General features: G+C 38.5%; 2 protein-coding genes across 3 annotated transcripts in view; one reads left to right on the forward strand and one right to left on the reverse strand.

The window, feature by feature from the left end:
- On the forward strand, positions 1 to 9,850 carry LAMTOR3 (late endosomal/lysosomal adaptor, MAPK and MTOR activator 3). 2 transcript variants are annotated; one of them, XM_063310454.1, is made up of 7 exons: positions 1 to 83; positions 2,994 to 3,032; positions 3,500 to 3,534; positions 5,501 to 5,559; positions 6,532 to 6,665; positions 7,246 to 7,309; positions 8,184 to 9,850. In XM_063310454.1, exons 2-7 carry the CDS (start codon positions 3,024 to 3,026, stop codon positions 8,255 to 8,257), a joined length of 375 nt encoding a protein of 124 aa, XP_063166524.1. In that variant the 5' UTR covers positions 1 to 83; positions 2,994 to 3,023; the 3' UTR covers positions 8,258 to 9,850. The 2 variants fall into 2 exon arrangements, with proteins under 2 accessions (XP_063166524.1, XP_063166525.1); XM_063310455.1 differs by having other exon boundaries at positions 29 to 43.
- The window catches only part of DAPP1 (dual adaptor of phosphotyrosine and 3-phosphoinositides 1), a 27,851-nt gene continuing 23,942 nt past the window's right edge, over positions 9,654 to 13,562 (reverse strand). The window contains exon 9 of the mRNA XM_063310452.1: positions 9,654 to 11,398. Within this exon, the coding sequence (XP_063166522.1) occupies positions 11,348 to 11,398 (51 nt within the window). The 3' untranslated portion in view covers positions 9,654 to 11,347. The remainder of the gene's footprint in view (positions 11,399 to 13,562) is intronic.

The following is a 13,562-nucleotide window of genomic DNA, read 5'->3' on the forward strand; positions in this document are numbered from 1 at the left end:
ACGTGGCGATAGAGACCGGAAAGCGACACGGACGCGGCTTAAGGTTGGTCGGTTAAAGTGTTCAATGCCGGAAGCGAGCGGAGGTTTGTATTGGGGGAAAGGTCGAGGTTGTTAGGAATGCCCAAGAAAGGCGGGGGAGTTGTCTTTCTCACGTGTTTAATTTTGTTATTAGGACTCCTTTTTCCCCCTGATTTAAGGTTGAATGCAGTAGGGGGGAGGGTTGAGTCTCCTTCCGTCTCCCGCGCCCCCTTTCCGCCTTTCCCGGGTGGACAAGAGTAAGTAGGTGCTCCCGGGTCGGACACGGGCAGATGCGCGGCCTCTTCCTTACCTCTGAGAACTCGTTGCTCCTCCGAAGATATTCCGATGGTCTCTCATCCTGTCCATCCGCCTTATTCGTTGTCTTTTACTTCCCTTCATCGTTTTTTTCCCTAGTCATCATGTGTGTGTTTTGTTGTGGGTTGCTAATTATCGCGTTAAGAAAGCCAGATAAAGGTAAAGATCCTCTCAAGTGCAGCTTGGCTCTCGGTGACAGCATGGACCGATCCATGCAGTTTCCTTGAGGATGATACAGAATTGATTGGGATTGCCTTTCAGTATCTTTTTCAACTTGTCAGGCAACTGGCAACCCTGGGATTTCCTGTTGGTCTCCCATCCAAACACTAATCAGGGCTAACACTGCTCTTTTTGTGAGCCCAGGCATCACTCCTTGGCCTTTTGGCAAAGATCCAATGTAGAGCCAGAGAAAGTTGGCCAAGTGATGCCACCTGCTCAGTCAGCCTTTATTTATTTCAAAATTGACTGGTCTTTTTAATCCACAATACGTTTGCCCTTTCCAAATCCAGAATTCAAAAACATTTTTTCACAGCTGTGGAATTCCTTTAACTTGGTCTTTGTTGTCACTGAAGTTTCTATGTGCTTTGTAATTGGGTCTGCGTTTGTCGTCATTATCTGTAGGGATTATCCCTTTTTCTCCAGCATTCTGTCCATTTATCTAGTTTGAAGCCTGAGAAAGCAAAACTGCCTAGGAGGTAAAAGGTACCACACCCTGGTTAAGATAATTGATACCAAACTTGAGAAGCACAGATTGACCCAGTGCAGCTTTCCCCAGCATTTTCTAGAGCAGTTTCTCAACCTTGGCAACTTTAAGATGTGTGGACTTCAACTCCCAGAAATCCCCAGCCAACCATGCTGGCTGGGGAATTCTGGGAGTTGAAGTCCACATATCTGAAGGTTGCCAAGGTTGAGAAACACTGTTCTAGAGGGATAGATGTTAGGGCTGTGTAGTACTCCAAACTGAAAGGGGAAAAGTGAGTTGGACTGTGTGAGGGCACACAACTTGCATCTGTTGGCAACTCATATTTTCCTGAATGTTGTGAGAAAGCCACTCACTTAAATTAGAAACCAAAGCATTTGGAGATAGAATGTGCTTACAATGATAACCGGGTTCCTTGCCAGCAGACAGCGGGAGAGAGAGTCCCAAGTGCAACACTTCTATAGATTATATATATTTGGTCAATTACATTTGAAACAGAAAGATAAAAGAATTAATAGGATTACACTGCAACCCTTCTTCCGGAATGCTTTGATAAACTATTAAATTGACTTGTTATATTTCACACTTGCAGTATCCTTCCTGATATTATCAACATGTACAATAAACAACATTGTTTGTGTTTAGTCTCCTTTTATGTCATTCCATTCCTCCTGCCTAGAAAGACAACTCTCTGGTTTATGTTAACTGTCTCCAGTCCAGGGTCATAGAACTAGGCACTAAGTTATACAAATATAATCCTGCCTGTTAGCTGCATAAAGAATCAAATATAAGGGTGTATATGTTTTATTATATTTAATTTTATTATACCTTCACATGAGCTTGTGCAGTGGACCCCAGGAAAAGATGTGCTTGAATTAAGGAAGGGCTAACTATTATGAGGTGCATGCCCACATATTTATTTTATTTATAAATTAAAAAGCTGACATGTTAAAAACAATGAAAAACAAAATTAATAAACATTGTAATAGCCTATAATGGCTGACAAGGGTAAACCCAGACAAAACAATCAATAGAAACATCTCAATGAGCATCTAACCTCCCAAACTCCAAATCACTTTCACCTTTGAATCCAGATCATTGCACAGCCCCAATAGCTATGTTTTACTTATAATAGAAAGAGCAAAGAAGCTGATGGCACCTTAACAGCTAATAGAGTTGTTGTCATCCATTTGTGGCAGGATACTGTGATAGAGGTTCCCACATATATATTCTCTCAGCTTCCACAAATAGACCTCATGGGATCTAAAAGCAATTTCTACGAACATACAGTCAAGTTAGCCCTTTCTGATACTAATCACATAAATAAAAGATTGGAAGGAAGGGGAATGAGTCCAGAGTTGCAAAATTATGATTATTTGGCTTCTCTGCAAGTTAGTGGGAAGATTCATACTAATTCTGAGCCAAAATGTGGTTCCCTTCTTAGTATTCTGTGTGAACATAGCAATGTGATTTATTTAATAAATTATGGTTAAACAAACCATATCTTAAGGTGTTGTGTGACCACAGCCCAACTGTAATTTGTTCAGAAAACCATCAATTGGTCTTGCATAGAAACAAAGCAATCACAGCTTCTGTAGCAATTATTGGTTTGTTTTCCCTCCATCTATTTGCAGGCCACAGTTCAATCAAACCTTGGTTTAATTCTCTATTTGAAAGGAGGCAGGGGTGTTGTTTTTTCAGCTATCATATGATACATGTTTAATATAGAGTTGGGGTGCTGTACATAAAGCTGTTATCTAGTTTCTAGTTTGATCCAGGGTTTAGTGTCTGTGAGAATAGGCTTTGATAGCAAGAATTCAATAATAAGAATTATTTGGGTGATCCTGTCCAAACTAATCAGATGAGCAGATTGAAGTAAGGGATACTGGCCATTTATTATCCTGCGTGCATGTACAAGACAAATTATCTTTTCTAAAAATATATCATTTTGGCTTTTCAGTGGGCTGGCAATTTATAATATTTGGGCATCATGGCAGATGTAAGTATGAATATCCTTTTAATGATTGGAAGCTGTCTTTTGTATCAAGTTAACATACTGAATAGTTTCCACTTATGTTTATGGAATAATTGAAGATTCCAGTGTGTAATTATGAATATAAAATATATTTAGCTTATTCTAGTCTGTAACTTATATTGAATAAGTAACTCACAAGTAATTGGTTCAGATCTGAAGAACAATCAGCCCATATGGCAGCTCACTGGTAGAAATACATTAAAAATGGTGGCCGAAGAGTTGGGGATGTGCAGGTAGAGTACTGTTTACTTCTTGTCTATAATCACTCAGCTTATGACTCCTGGCAGTAATTCCTAAACAAATACCATCCTTAATAATGACAACAAAACATAATTTCTCCAAAATCTAGCTTAATTCAAAAATTAAGGAGTATGATCTCTTGTAAGTAACATAAGTAGCTAAAAAAAGCTGCTTGCTTTGTTTCATTCTAGGATTTGAAAAGGTTCCTGTATAAAAAGCTACCAAGGTAAAATACTTTTTAGACTTACAGTTTACATTCCTGACTTTGACATTTCAGTAAGTCTTTGTTAAGATTTCAACTGGAGTCAACTCCATTTATTCCACAGAACTTGCTATTAAATTATTAGTGCTTGTAAAGGAAACTTTGTGACCATCTTGTAAAGTTGCTTGCTTTGAGAACCTATATTATAGAGTTATGTGCAGGTTGGGTAAATGACATTTCAGTCATATGGCAGGACCAAAACTAAATTATTACTTCTGTATAAAAATTGTTTTTCCTTTATGACACACCTAAAATCACAATCTGACAGTAACTGGAAAGGCTGTGAGGGCTGCAAAGTAGCCCTGAAGAAAACATCCCAAATTCATGGTTAATAGTTTTATTAGGATCAACCAAAATGACTCAAAAGAATGTGCAGATGGCCCCAGCTTTTTGTACCACATTGCCTGATAAAGAATTACAGACACCTCAAGTTGTACAATCTTTTTTTTCCCTTTTGGCTGGTTTTAATAAAGATATTGTCCAGTTATAGATTTTTATACCATCTAAGCATGTAAACCCATCAGTATAAAAATGCTCTGAGTAGTTTCAGAAATCTCTAATGGTCTTGCAATTCTTTTCACTCTTCTTTTCTGATGACCCTAGTTGACTCACTTGGATGTGACTGTAGACTGACATTAGTTTTACAGATGGGTCCTCTAGCATATGAAATAACCAGATGCAGGTCCATCTGGCTGTTACTTCTGAACCTTTGGCCAAATATATAACTGCTATATAAAGCCAAAAACTTTGGCTAGTCAGGGCTAAATTAAATAGCATTAGAAGTGTCTATATGTCACAGGATTCTGAATGACTTTTTAAATTGCTAATTTGGGGTGTTTGCTTTGTGCTGGAGAGGAAAGAACAGTAATGGCTACTTTTAAAACTAAGATTTCTTTTTTGACAGCCCCAAATTACAAACTGCAGTCTGATCGGTTCAGTATATATGACTTCTTTTTCTGTTGCATCCCTTTCTGATACAGCCCTCTTTGATGTAGAATGAGAGTGCATAGTATAGAAGGAAGATAAGAACAGAAATTTAGATCACCCATTTCATAGTGGAGATTTTTTCTGCTTGTTGAGAGCCTTGAATTGTAAAAAACTACATGCAAATACTCCCAGGTTCCATTCTTATTTTTCCATGCCGGGCTAGAAAGCCTCTAAACTGAAATCCTGGAAGCCAGTGTTGACAGTGGTGGGCAAGGTCAACCAGTGCACTGCCTCAGTATAAAGACAACTTTCTGTGGTCACAGCATACAATATGGAATTCCTTGGTTGCCTGCAACTGATAGTAACTTAATTTGCAAATATTATGTGCTCCAGAAGTGTTGATAATATAAACAGAATGAAGACATTCGATCATCTTTTTTTCCCATGCATTCTGGTTAGAATTCATGGGTTTCCCAACCAATCTCAATGAACTAAAATCTGTTTAGCTTCAGAGCTGCACTATAATAAGTAAGCACCTTCAGACCATTTTCTGGGCCAAGAACAGAAATAAAAAATCAAACTTTTAAGCTACATGAAACAGTGTTTACTGTTGAGAAAACTATGTGATTGTGATAAGATATTTGACATGGGTTTATCATCTCAAGTGGTTCTGATGTTGCACTGGGACCAGGAAACCAAGATACAAGTTTTCATATAAGATCTAACTGGGTGATTTTTGCCAGTCACAAACACTCAGCCTAACTTATCTCCAGGTTTATTGTTGTGAGGATAAAATCTGGAGTCACCTTAGCTACACCATAAGGAACCCAAAATTGTGTAATTATTTAAATTATTTCTATTTAGCCATAAAATAAACTTGGTAACAAGTTTTAAATCGTTATGTTTATTAACTAATTAAAGGTAAAAGCAAGGAGGCAGCAGAATGAAATGGTTTACTGTCTTTCTAGACAGATGACTAAGCAATCTCCTTTTACTTTTTCAGTGTTGAAGGACTTCATGCTATTGTAGTATCAGACAGAGATGGTGTTCCAGTAATCAAGGGTAAGGAATAATCACAGATAGGAAAACTGGTGAACTGTCCCTTTGCAAATTGATTACTGTATGCTTGGCATTGAACTGCCTGCTGAAGAACACCATTCCAACCAAACTGAGATGACAGAAGTAAGATATTTTCATCCTTCTTACATCTAAGTTGTAACACTGCTTCATCCTGATTCCAAAGGGGAAATGTTCAGTATAACCTAGCAAGCATGCATGTGCATAAGTCATGATTTTGTTACTCCACTCTTGTTGGCCTTCAGCATAGTTGTAGGTCAGCTGGAAGTGTAATACCAATTCATGATGCACTTCTTTGATGTGACTTTTGGAAACTGTGACTTTGAGGAAATTGCATGCAAGCTTTTTTTTCTTGGTGCTGTGAGTTTGAGTAACAGTATGGACTCATTATCTCATGTTCTATAAGTGATGAGTAAAAGCAACTCATACTGAGAGCTAAGCTGTACATCAGACTGTATAATAAAACTCTTCTAAAAACAGGAAGAGGTTTGTCAGATCTCCCAACCACTTCTGATTTGTAAGTTTAAAATGCACTGGTGGACTATATACTTAGGATTCTAATTAACAGTATTCCACAGAGGACTGCAGTGGGTCTGTTTTTGGAATGTCCTGATGCAAGAGCAGCAGTAGTCCTTGCCCTCCCTTGCTGTGCTCACAGTTGCACCATATTTCTGGAAGAGCCAATCCTGTTTCTCAAACTTGGGTGCTCTCCAAATAAATGGACCAATTTCCAAAATTCCCAGCATAGGCCATGCTGAATCTGCACACCTGGAGGATGCCCAAGTTGGAGAAAACTAACCCATGCTTTTTGACAGCTGGTACTGCTTTTACATCTTGCTAGATCTGCACTGTTGTCTGGATGTTGAGGACTCGGGAGTTTGTACTGCTATCCAAGAAGGTAATGCTTTGCATTCCTGCCTATTCTGTGGACAATTAAAAAATACCTTCTTCTTCTAGTTGCCAATGATAATGCCCCTGAGCATGCTCTTCGACCCGGTTTCTTGTCAACATTTGCACTTGCAACAGATCAGGGCAGCAAGCTTGGGCTTTCCAAAAACAAAAGCATAATCTGTTACTACAACACTTATCAGGTAAGAAATTAGCAATGAGCTTGCTTGTTAGCAAGAATGCCAGCAGGTGAATATATGTAGGACTGCTACAAAAATATTTGAACTGGATCTGGGTTCAGGTGCCACGGATAAGTTTGTCAAAATCTGTCAAGAGCCTATAATGTAAACTGTTTGGGGTTAGATTGGCATGGTGCATGAACCTAAGTCACTGTGGGTTTACAGTAAGTCAACCTGGATTTATGGATTTGTGTGCTATATGAAGCTGGATTCAATAGTTCATTTAACAAAGTATGTTCCAAACAGTAGCTTATCATAATGTATAAACCCAGCCAGTATGACAGATTTATACTATGTAAAGAGAAACCAGACTGTTCATTTGAAATAGGGCATTCTGATGTTTCATTTATGTATTTAGATTGTGTATACCTGTACATATGAATGTACGTAAAAGATATTATCAGCACTTTCATTATTTTAGAGGTGGGAATGGAGAATGGCTAATTGTACATGGCCTGCTCAGCCTGGCTATATACAACCCAAACTTGTAAACCGCCCCGAACAGAACACACTGAATGTTGAAGTTGTATTTCTTTTCTTGTAGGTGGTTCAGTTCAATAGACTTCCTTTGGTAGTGAGTTTTATTGCCAGCAGCAACGCCAATACAGGTACATTTTCAGAATCAAAGAGCACTGCTGAATTCAGTGTTTCAGTACTTAGATTTAAACTGTAAGGTCCATGCACTTATTTTTTTAAGCTATATACAGTTGTTGCAAAGAATTATGAAAGTAGTCATTCCTGTCATAAGTGGGAAAAGCTAGACGTAAGGAAAGCCTTATATCAAAGCTTTCACAGATTATCCTCTGCCAAGATCAGCGGCAGAACCGAACACTTCAGTTTTCCTCCAAATGGAAGGGAAATCTATATAGTGCCGAGCAGCACTGTTAGCCCAACCATGCCCCTATAACAGCACTGGGAACTTTGGATCAGCTAAGAAGCCTTGCATACTAGATGAACAAATCTGTACCTTTCCATCCTTTTTCCAGTTGCTCTTATTAGTCTGAAGAAGCCCCAGGAAAGGGTTTCCCTGCCAGGGCAGGCATTCTTGGTCTGTGGTTACATGCAGCTCTCTGTCTAACTTCAGGCATTTCTCTGCATTGATGTGCCATTGTCTGCAGTCTGTTGGAACTGAGCTTCGGTACAGAAGTGTAAAGAAAGGGCTTCAGCTCTGCTTGCTGTTGGTTTGCAGCCTGCAACAGGTTGCCTCTTTAAAGTTGGCTCAGCGAGTGTGATGGCAGAGCTGCTCCTTCACCCAAGTAACAACTTCTTCCTAACACTGTGAAAGTGAAGCACCTCCCACTCGTGCCCATTCTAGATCCAACAGTGCCTCTGTACAGAATCTAGTTTATAGGTGCCAGCTGTGAGATTGCCCTTCTGAATCAATAGATTAACAGGGAGTTTAAGTCTTCCCACACTTGCTTTCATATCTGAGGGGCAAAAGTTAATCTTAATATCTCATCTTCTTTGTGTGCCTTTATGTAGGACTGATTGTAAGCCTGGAAAAAGAGCTTGCTCCCTTGTTTGAAGAGCTGTGGCAAGTGGTGGAAGTCTCTTAACTCAGTATTTAGGTCCAGAGTGCAGCATCTCTTCAATATCAAACAGGGAAAGATTCAGTCATTTTCACACTGTATAATGAATGTCCTGGAGAAAATGTCACTTTCTCTTATTGTATGTTAAAAACTGTACTAGACTGAAAAAATAAGGTAAGATTGGGATAAATGGGCTGTTCCTGTATATCTTAAGTTGCTGGGTATATTAGTGAGCATAACAACTCCCATGGAGTTAACTTCATGCTAGCACATATTTCATAGCAGGAAAAATATTTTTTGTGTATAACATGCCATCCACAACTTTTTCACTGTACCAGCAGTACATTGCCTCTGTCTATAGATAAACTGAGACTAGTACAAATATACATTTTGCAGTTATATCTTCCTTTTATGCTTAGAAAGAGAACATTATGGGGAAAAGTTACGTTAATACTGATATGCAATCAATGACTCTTTGGATAGCAGAATGTTAAGGTTCAGGATAGCTATTTTTTAGAAATTAGCTACATGCTGTTTTTGCAGAGGTCAAATTAATCAGTGTGTTCCCTTTCTGTATTCTTTATAAAACTGATTTTTTTTTGAATACATGTAATTATGGTACTTTGCTGACTTATCTGGCTTTGTATGTTCCTAAGCAAATCTGAATAAAAGAAACAGACAAGATGTACAGTCTGATCATTATCACAGAGATAGATCTTGCAAAGCAGCATTATTGCTGTCTTTAATCTCAGTAGGTTGATTTATATAGTGCTGTTGCCTTGGAGTAAAGAAAAAAACCCAGAAACCTAACTAGAATCATTTTTTAAATGAGAGAAAGCATTTTGAAAATTGGAAAGTATAAGAATCCTAAGACATAAAGGGGTATATTCTATACTGTATATGGAAGAAACCTACATTACCTTTGATGGGACATTAGTAGCTATACGTAGGATTGCACTCTAACAAATAGGCTTCATGTCAAGAACAGACTAGGTGTAGAGCTGGACTCTAAACTAGAGCAGCCTTTATCAATCTTGGCAACTTCCAGATGTGTAGACTTCAACTTGCAGAATTCCCCAACCAGCCTGGCCATTGCTGAGAAATCTGGAACTTGAAATTTACACATCTGGAAATTGCCAAGATTGAGAACAAGTGGAGTAGCTGATATCCAAGGTCCATTCCAACTCTTACATTCTGTAATTTGGAAGTTGCCACAGTTGAGAAACACTGAACTAAGAGAGTACACGAGTCCTTTTTTTCAGAATGCAGGAGTGGAAAGTAATCTCATTTAAATTAAGAGCATTAGCCTAACCCTAACCTCAGACCCCCACTGGGAAAGGATTAATATTTTTTCAAGATCAATTACATAAAGCTTGAAAATATTTGTATTACCACCATTGTCTTACCCACTGCACAGCTCAAATTGTATTTTCTTTTTGTTCCTGGTTTATTAGAAATTTTATAATAAAAGTACAAAATATGATACAATTGTTCTCAATACATATTTGCACAATCCTTCATTCACATGGTCCTCTTGTCTTCACACACTCTGGTGACAGCATAACATTTTGAAATGTTCCTATTAGTAGTACAGAAAAATATTAAATGAGAAAACAAATGTTTTACAAGATTTTTTTAAAAAACAAGAAAACGTTAACCAGTGTGAGAGCCCTAGTTAGCAGTATATATTTTAGTACTCTTAAAATGGTATTAATTTTAAATAGTTATTAATGGAAATTAATTAAAAATGGTAATTCTATATGTATGCCAATTATTTCCCTAATGTGTGTTGTGTTATTTTATATCTCTTGTTGCATTACTATTCTTTAAGCCCAAGTTCTGTGGCCTCTAGAACTGCATGGAACAGGTTTGGAGTTACTGGCATAGAACATCATAGTTACGTCAAACGCATACCCTGACAGAAAATTTTATTTCATCCTTCCAAAGATATTAGTTGACAACTGGAGGTAATAAGATGCTACACAAACTTACGATCTGATTCTGCGGGTCTCTTATGATCTAGCAAAGGAGGTATGTTCTCTCTTACATGACTTTATATGCTTAAGTATGCTGAACATAGGCAGAAGATATATTGCTGAACCAGGATCAGAACACACATATTAGATGTGCATTCAAGCATAAAGCTTCCAGTAGACATGTTTCTACTGTGTATACAAGGCAAATGTATTCAAACAGTGTAGCTGAAGATACATCTTACCATCTGTGTTTTGAGACATAAGTGCAGTTTCTCTGTCGTCTTGGAACAAAGCCACATTGATGTGTACAATTCTGTCTGTACTGAGGGTATCCACTGGCATTTTGAGACCTTGCAGTAAATTTAAAACAGCAGCAATCAGGTGCAAAGTACAGCCACTACTGAATGAGGGCCATGGCCACAGAAAGCAGCTTCTGAAAGGCACAGTGCTAACAGCTTTCCAAACCTGGAGCTGACTTTTAAAGGAGCACCTCATGTGGCACAACAGACTTTCAGTACAAGAAAATATCTCATCTAATTGCCTGTAGAAATGTGTTCCACTAGCAGTAGATTATCTATAATGATTGCCCATCAAGGAAGTCAGACAACAGTAGTTCTGAGAAAACGATCTAGACGTTTTAGCAGAGAATTCTTAACACCGGTCAAAGCCACAGATGAAATCAAAACTATTTAAAAAACAAAGTCTGCAAGTAATTTGTGCTGGAGACCACAGTGCAAATGGTTTGGAGCATACAGAATGGCAGCCAGGGATGAGCAGGTTCACAACCAGTTCAGGTTCATGCTATGAAACAATCCAAGTCCTTTCATTGAAACTGCTTACATAGGAAGAACTAATGAAAACCTGGCAGTAAAGGCAAATATAGAATGCCAGTAGCCACTGGGCATATCCAAAATAATGAAAGGCAGGTGAATATTCATCTTCCAAGGTAATCATCTTCTGCTTTAACAGAGCATTCAGGAATTTCCTAAAAACAAGTTGCTGGCATGTTGGCAACTGCTGAGCTTAAAGAACCTCTGACCTGATCCAGCGCAGCACTTTTTAATGCTGAATAATGAATCTGAGGGAGTATTAATATGAACAGATGTTGGCTTCTGCACAGTTCGATTTGGGACCAAAATTACTACGGCCTGAGTGTAGCATCACGCTCGCGTTGTTGTTTCCTTATCTGTGACTAGATAAATGAAAAGGGGGAAAAACATTTGTTGTTTATGTAATGAAGAAATGAATTTGTAAATAAAAGTAAATTAATATACCATGTAGTTTAAAAGCTTCTGGTATCCTCCACATATTGCTAGACTACATCTCCCATCATCTCTAATCAGTTTACTATAGAGATAGTATATGGTAGCCAGCAATAATTGGAACTATAGTCCACCCAGAAGACCAGCTGGAAAATACAGTTAGTTCGCAATGCAGTGGCTCTTGCATTAGCAAGTCCAGGTTGCCATAATCACATAACAATTGCAGTTGCTCAATTGGCTTCCAGGAAATTTCCAGCCTTGGCAGTATGTTTGGGAATAGCCTCCCTTTGGAGGTTAGCTTAGCACCCTCATGATTGGCCTTCTGGAAACAGGTGAAAATGCAATTCTTAAGGAAGGCATCTGGGGATGAAAAGCAGTCACCTTTGTGTTCATATTTACAAGGTTGATATTAATAGTGCTGTCTTTTATTGTTGCAGCAAATATTCAAGGTGTTTTATAAATGTAAGCCACTGGGAGTCCCTGTTATGGCTGGATGCAAAAAGAGTAAATAAAACTAAAAAACAGCACAAGAGGGCCATTTATGGACAAGACTTCTCAGCATTATACATTTTAAGCTGGATTGACAGAATAAAGATGAAATATGATGGTTTGATAAGAAACAAAGATATCAGGACTAGGGAAAAGGTCAGTGTGGTAACAGAAAATGAAAAGGAAAATGGGTCCTATCATATAAATGACCATATTCAGTTATTTGAATTTAAGAACATTTCTCCTAAGTCATTTAAGCATTTCTCAACTTTTTTTGTATTTCTCAGACTGAATCACTAAACTTGGTGAACATTTACCAATTCTGTGCAAACTTTTTTCTTTTAAAATTAACCACTAAAGCAGGCAGGTTAAGCCTCTCTCTCATAAGGTCATTCATAGAATCATTTTATATATTTTACTTGGAAAAAGTAAAGCAACAATTCTGGTTTGATGGTGTCATCACCCATACCCCTTGCTGATTTCAAAGATCAAAAGAGGTTTGAAGCAAGCAAACAAAACGTTTTGAAGAAACCACTGTCCAACTGCAACTTTAGCCTCATGCCTGTTTTCTCATTCCTACAAGAAAGGCAAATCACTCACGTCTTCTAAGTTTCTCCACTCAGCATTTAATCCAAATCAGTTCCTCACCTGTACTACCCTCCTCACTTAGTAAGAGCCCTGTTCCTGTGTCATAAAGTCTTAATGCAGTGTGGTTACCCACTGAGCACCAGTGTGCAATATTAAAGGATAACCTAGAGTCCAAAGAACAGCTTTGGGGGAAGGGTTTCATTATGACTGAGTCACCTGCACCAGCTAAGCTCAGGAAGACTGCAGAGAACACTACCGAAAAAGTGAAATTTAGCATGTGCTGTGACGTGCACAGAAGCACTGGACCCTAACGATTAGGATAGTCTAATTTGCTTTTGGAAAAGGAACATAGGAAACTGCCGTATATCAAGTCACATTGTTGGGCCATCTAATTTGGTGGTGTTGGTACAGAGTGCAATTGCTTACATCTGCTTTCAGATCTATTTCTTATCTGGAGATACCAAAGATGGAACTTAGAGCCAGTAAGAGCAAAGAAGCAACCTATGGCTCTTCAGGGTGGGGAACTGTGACGGAATGTGAGGGTGACCGTGGGGAATAAAGGGAAGAGATGCTGCCATGGGAACGATCAGAAAGAAGGAAAGGGACTCCGAGAGAGGATGGCGGTCTAAAGAAGAAACCTGGGAAAGACCTGCCCTGACCACTCAAGCGATAAATAGGGAGGGTGGTTCAGATTTGCAAGATTCTGTTAATGTAGCCTTAGAATAAGGTAGAATTAGCTCATCTCGTTGTGTTTCCTCTCTGGTTTACCTGGAAAGACTGACAACAATCTTGTCTTCTCATGGACTCCCTTTCCTTTTATCTGATCGTTCCCTAGGCAGCATCTCTTCCCTCCATTCTCCAAGGTTGCCCTCACATTCCATCCCAAAGAACATGCTATGTGTATGTGCGATGTAATTTTCTCTTTTAAATATTATTTCTAAGGCTACTGTGGTGGAATTCAGTTATAGAAATCAGCTCTGTACACATGAACAATTATTTCTCACCATACTACTACCC

Source organism: Candoia aspera, chromosome 8, assembly GCF_035149785.1.
Source record: "Candoia aspera isolate rCanAsp1 chromosome 8, rCanAsp1.hap2, whole genome shotgun sequence".
Classification (NCBI taxonomy): domain Eukaryota; kingdom Metazoa; phylum Chordata; class Lepidosauria; order Squamata; family Boidae; genus Candoia; species Candoia aspera.

Coding starts and splice junctions, on each gene's coding strand:
- LAMTOR3 (XM_063310454.1), top strand. Junction 3,535..5,500: donor CTGTATAAAAAGCTACCAAG/GTAAAATACTTT, acceptor TTACTTTTTCAG/TGTTGAAGGACTTCATGCTA. Junction 6,666..7,245: donor GTTACTACAACACTTATCAG/GTAAGAAATTAG, acceptor CTTTTCTTGTAG/GTGGTTCAGTTCAATAGACT.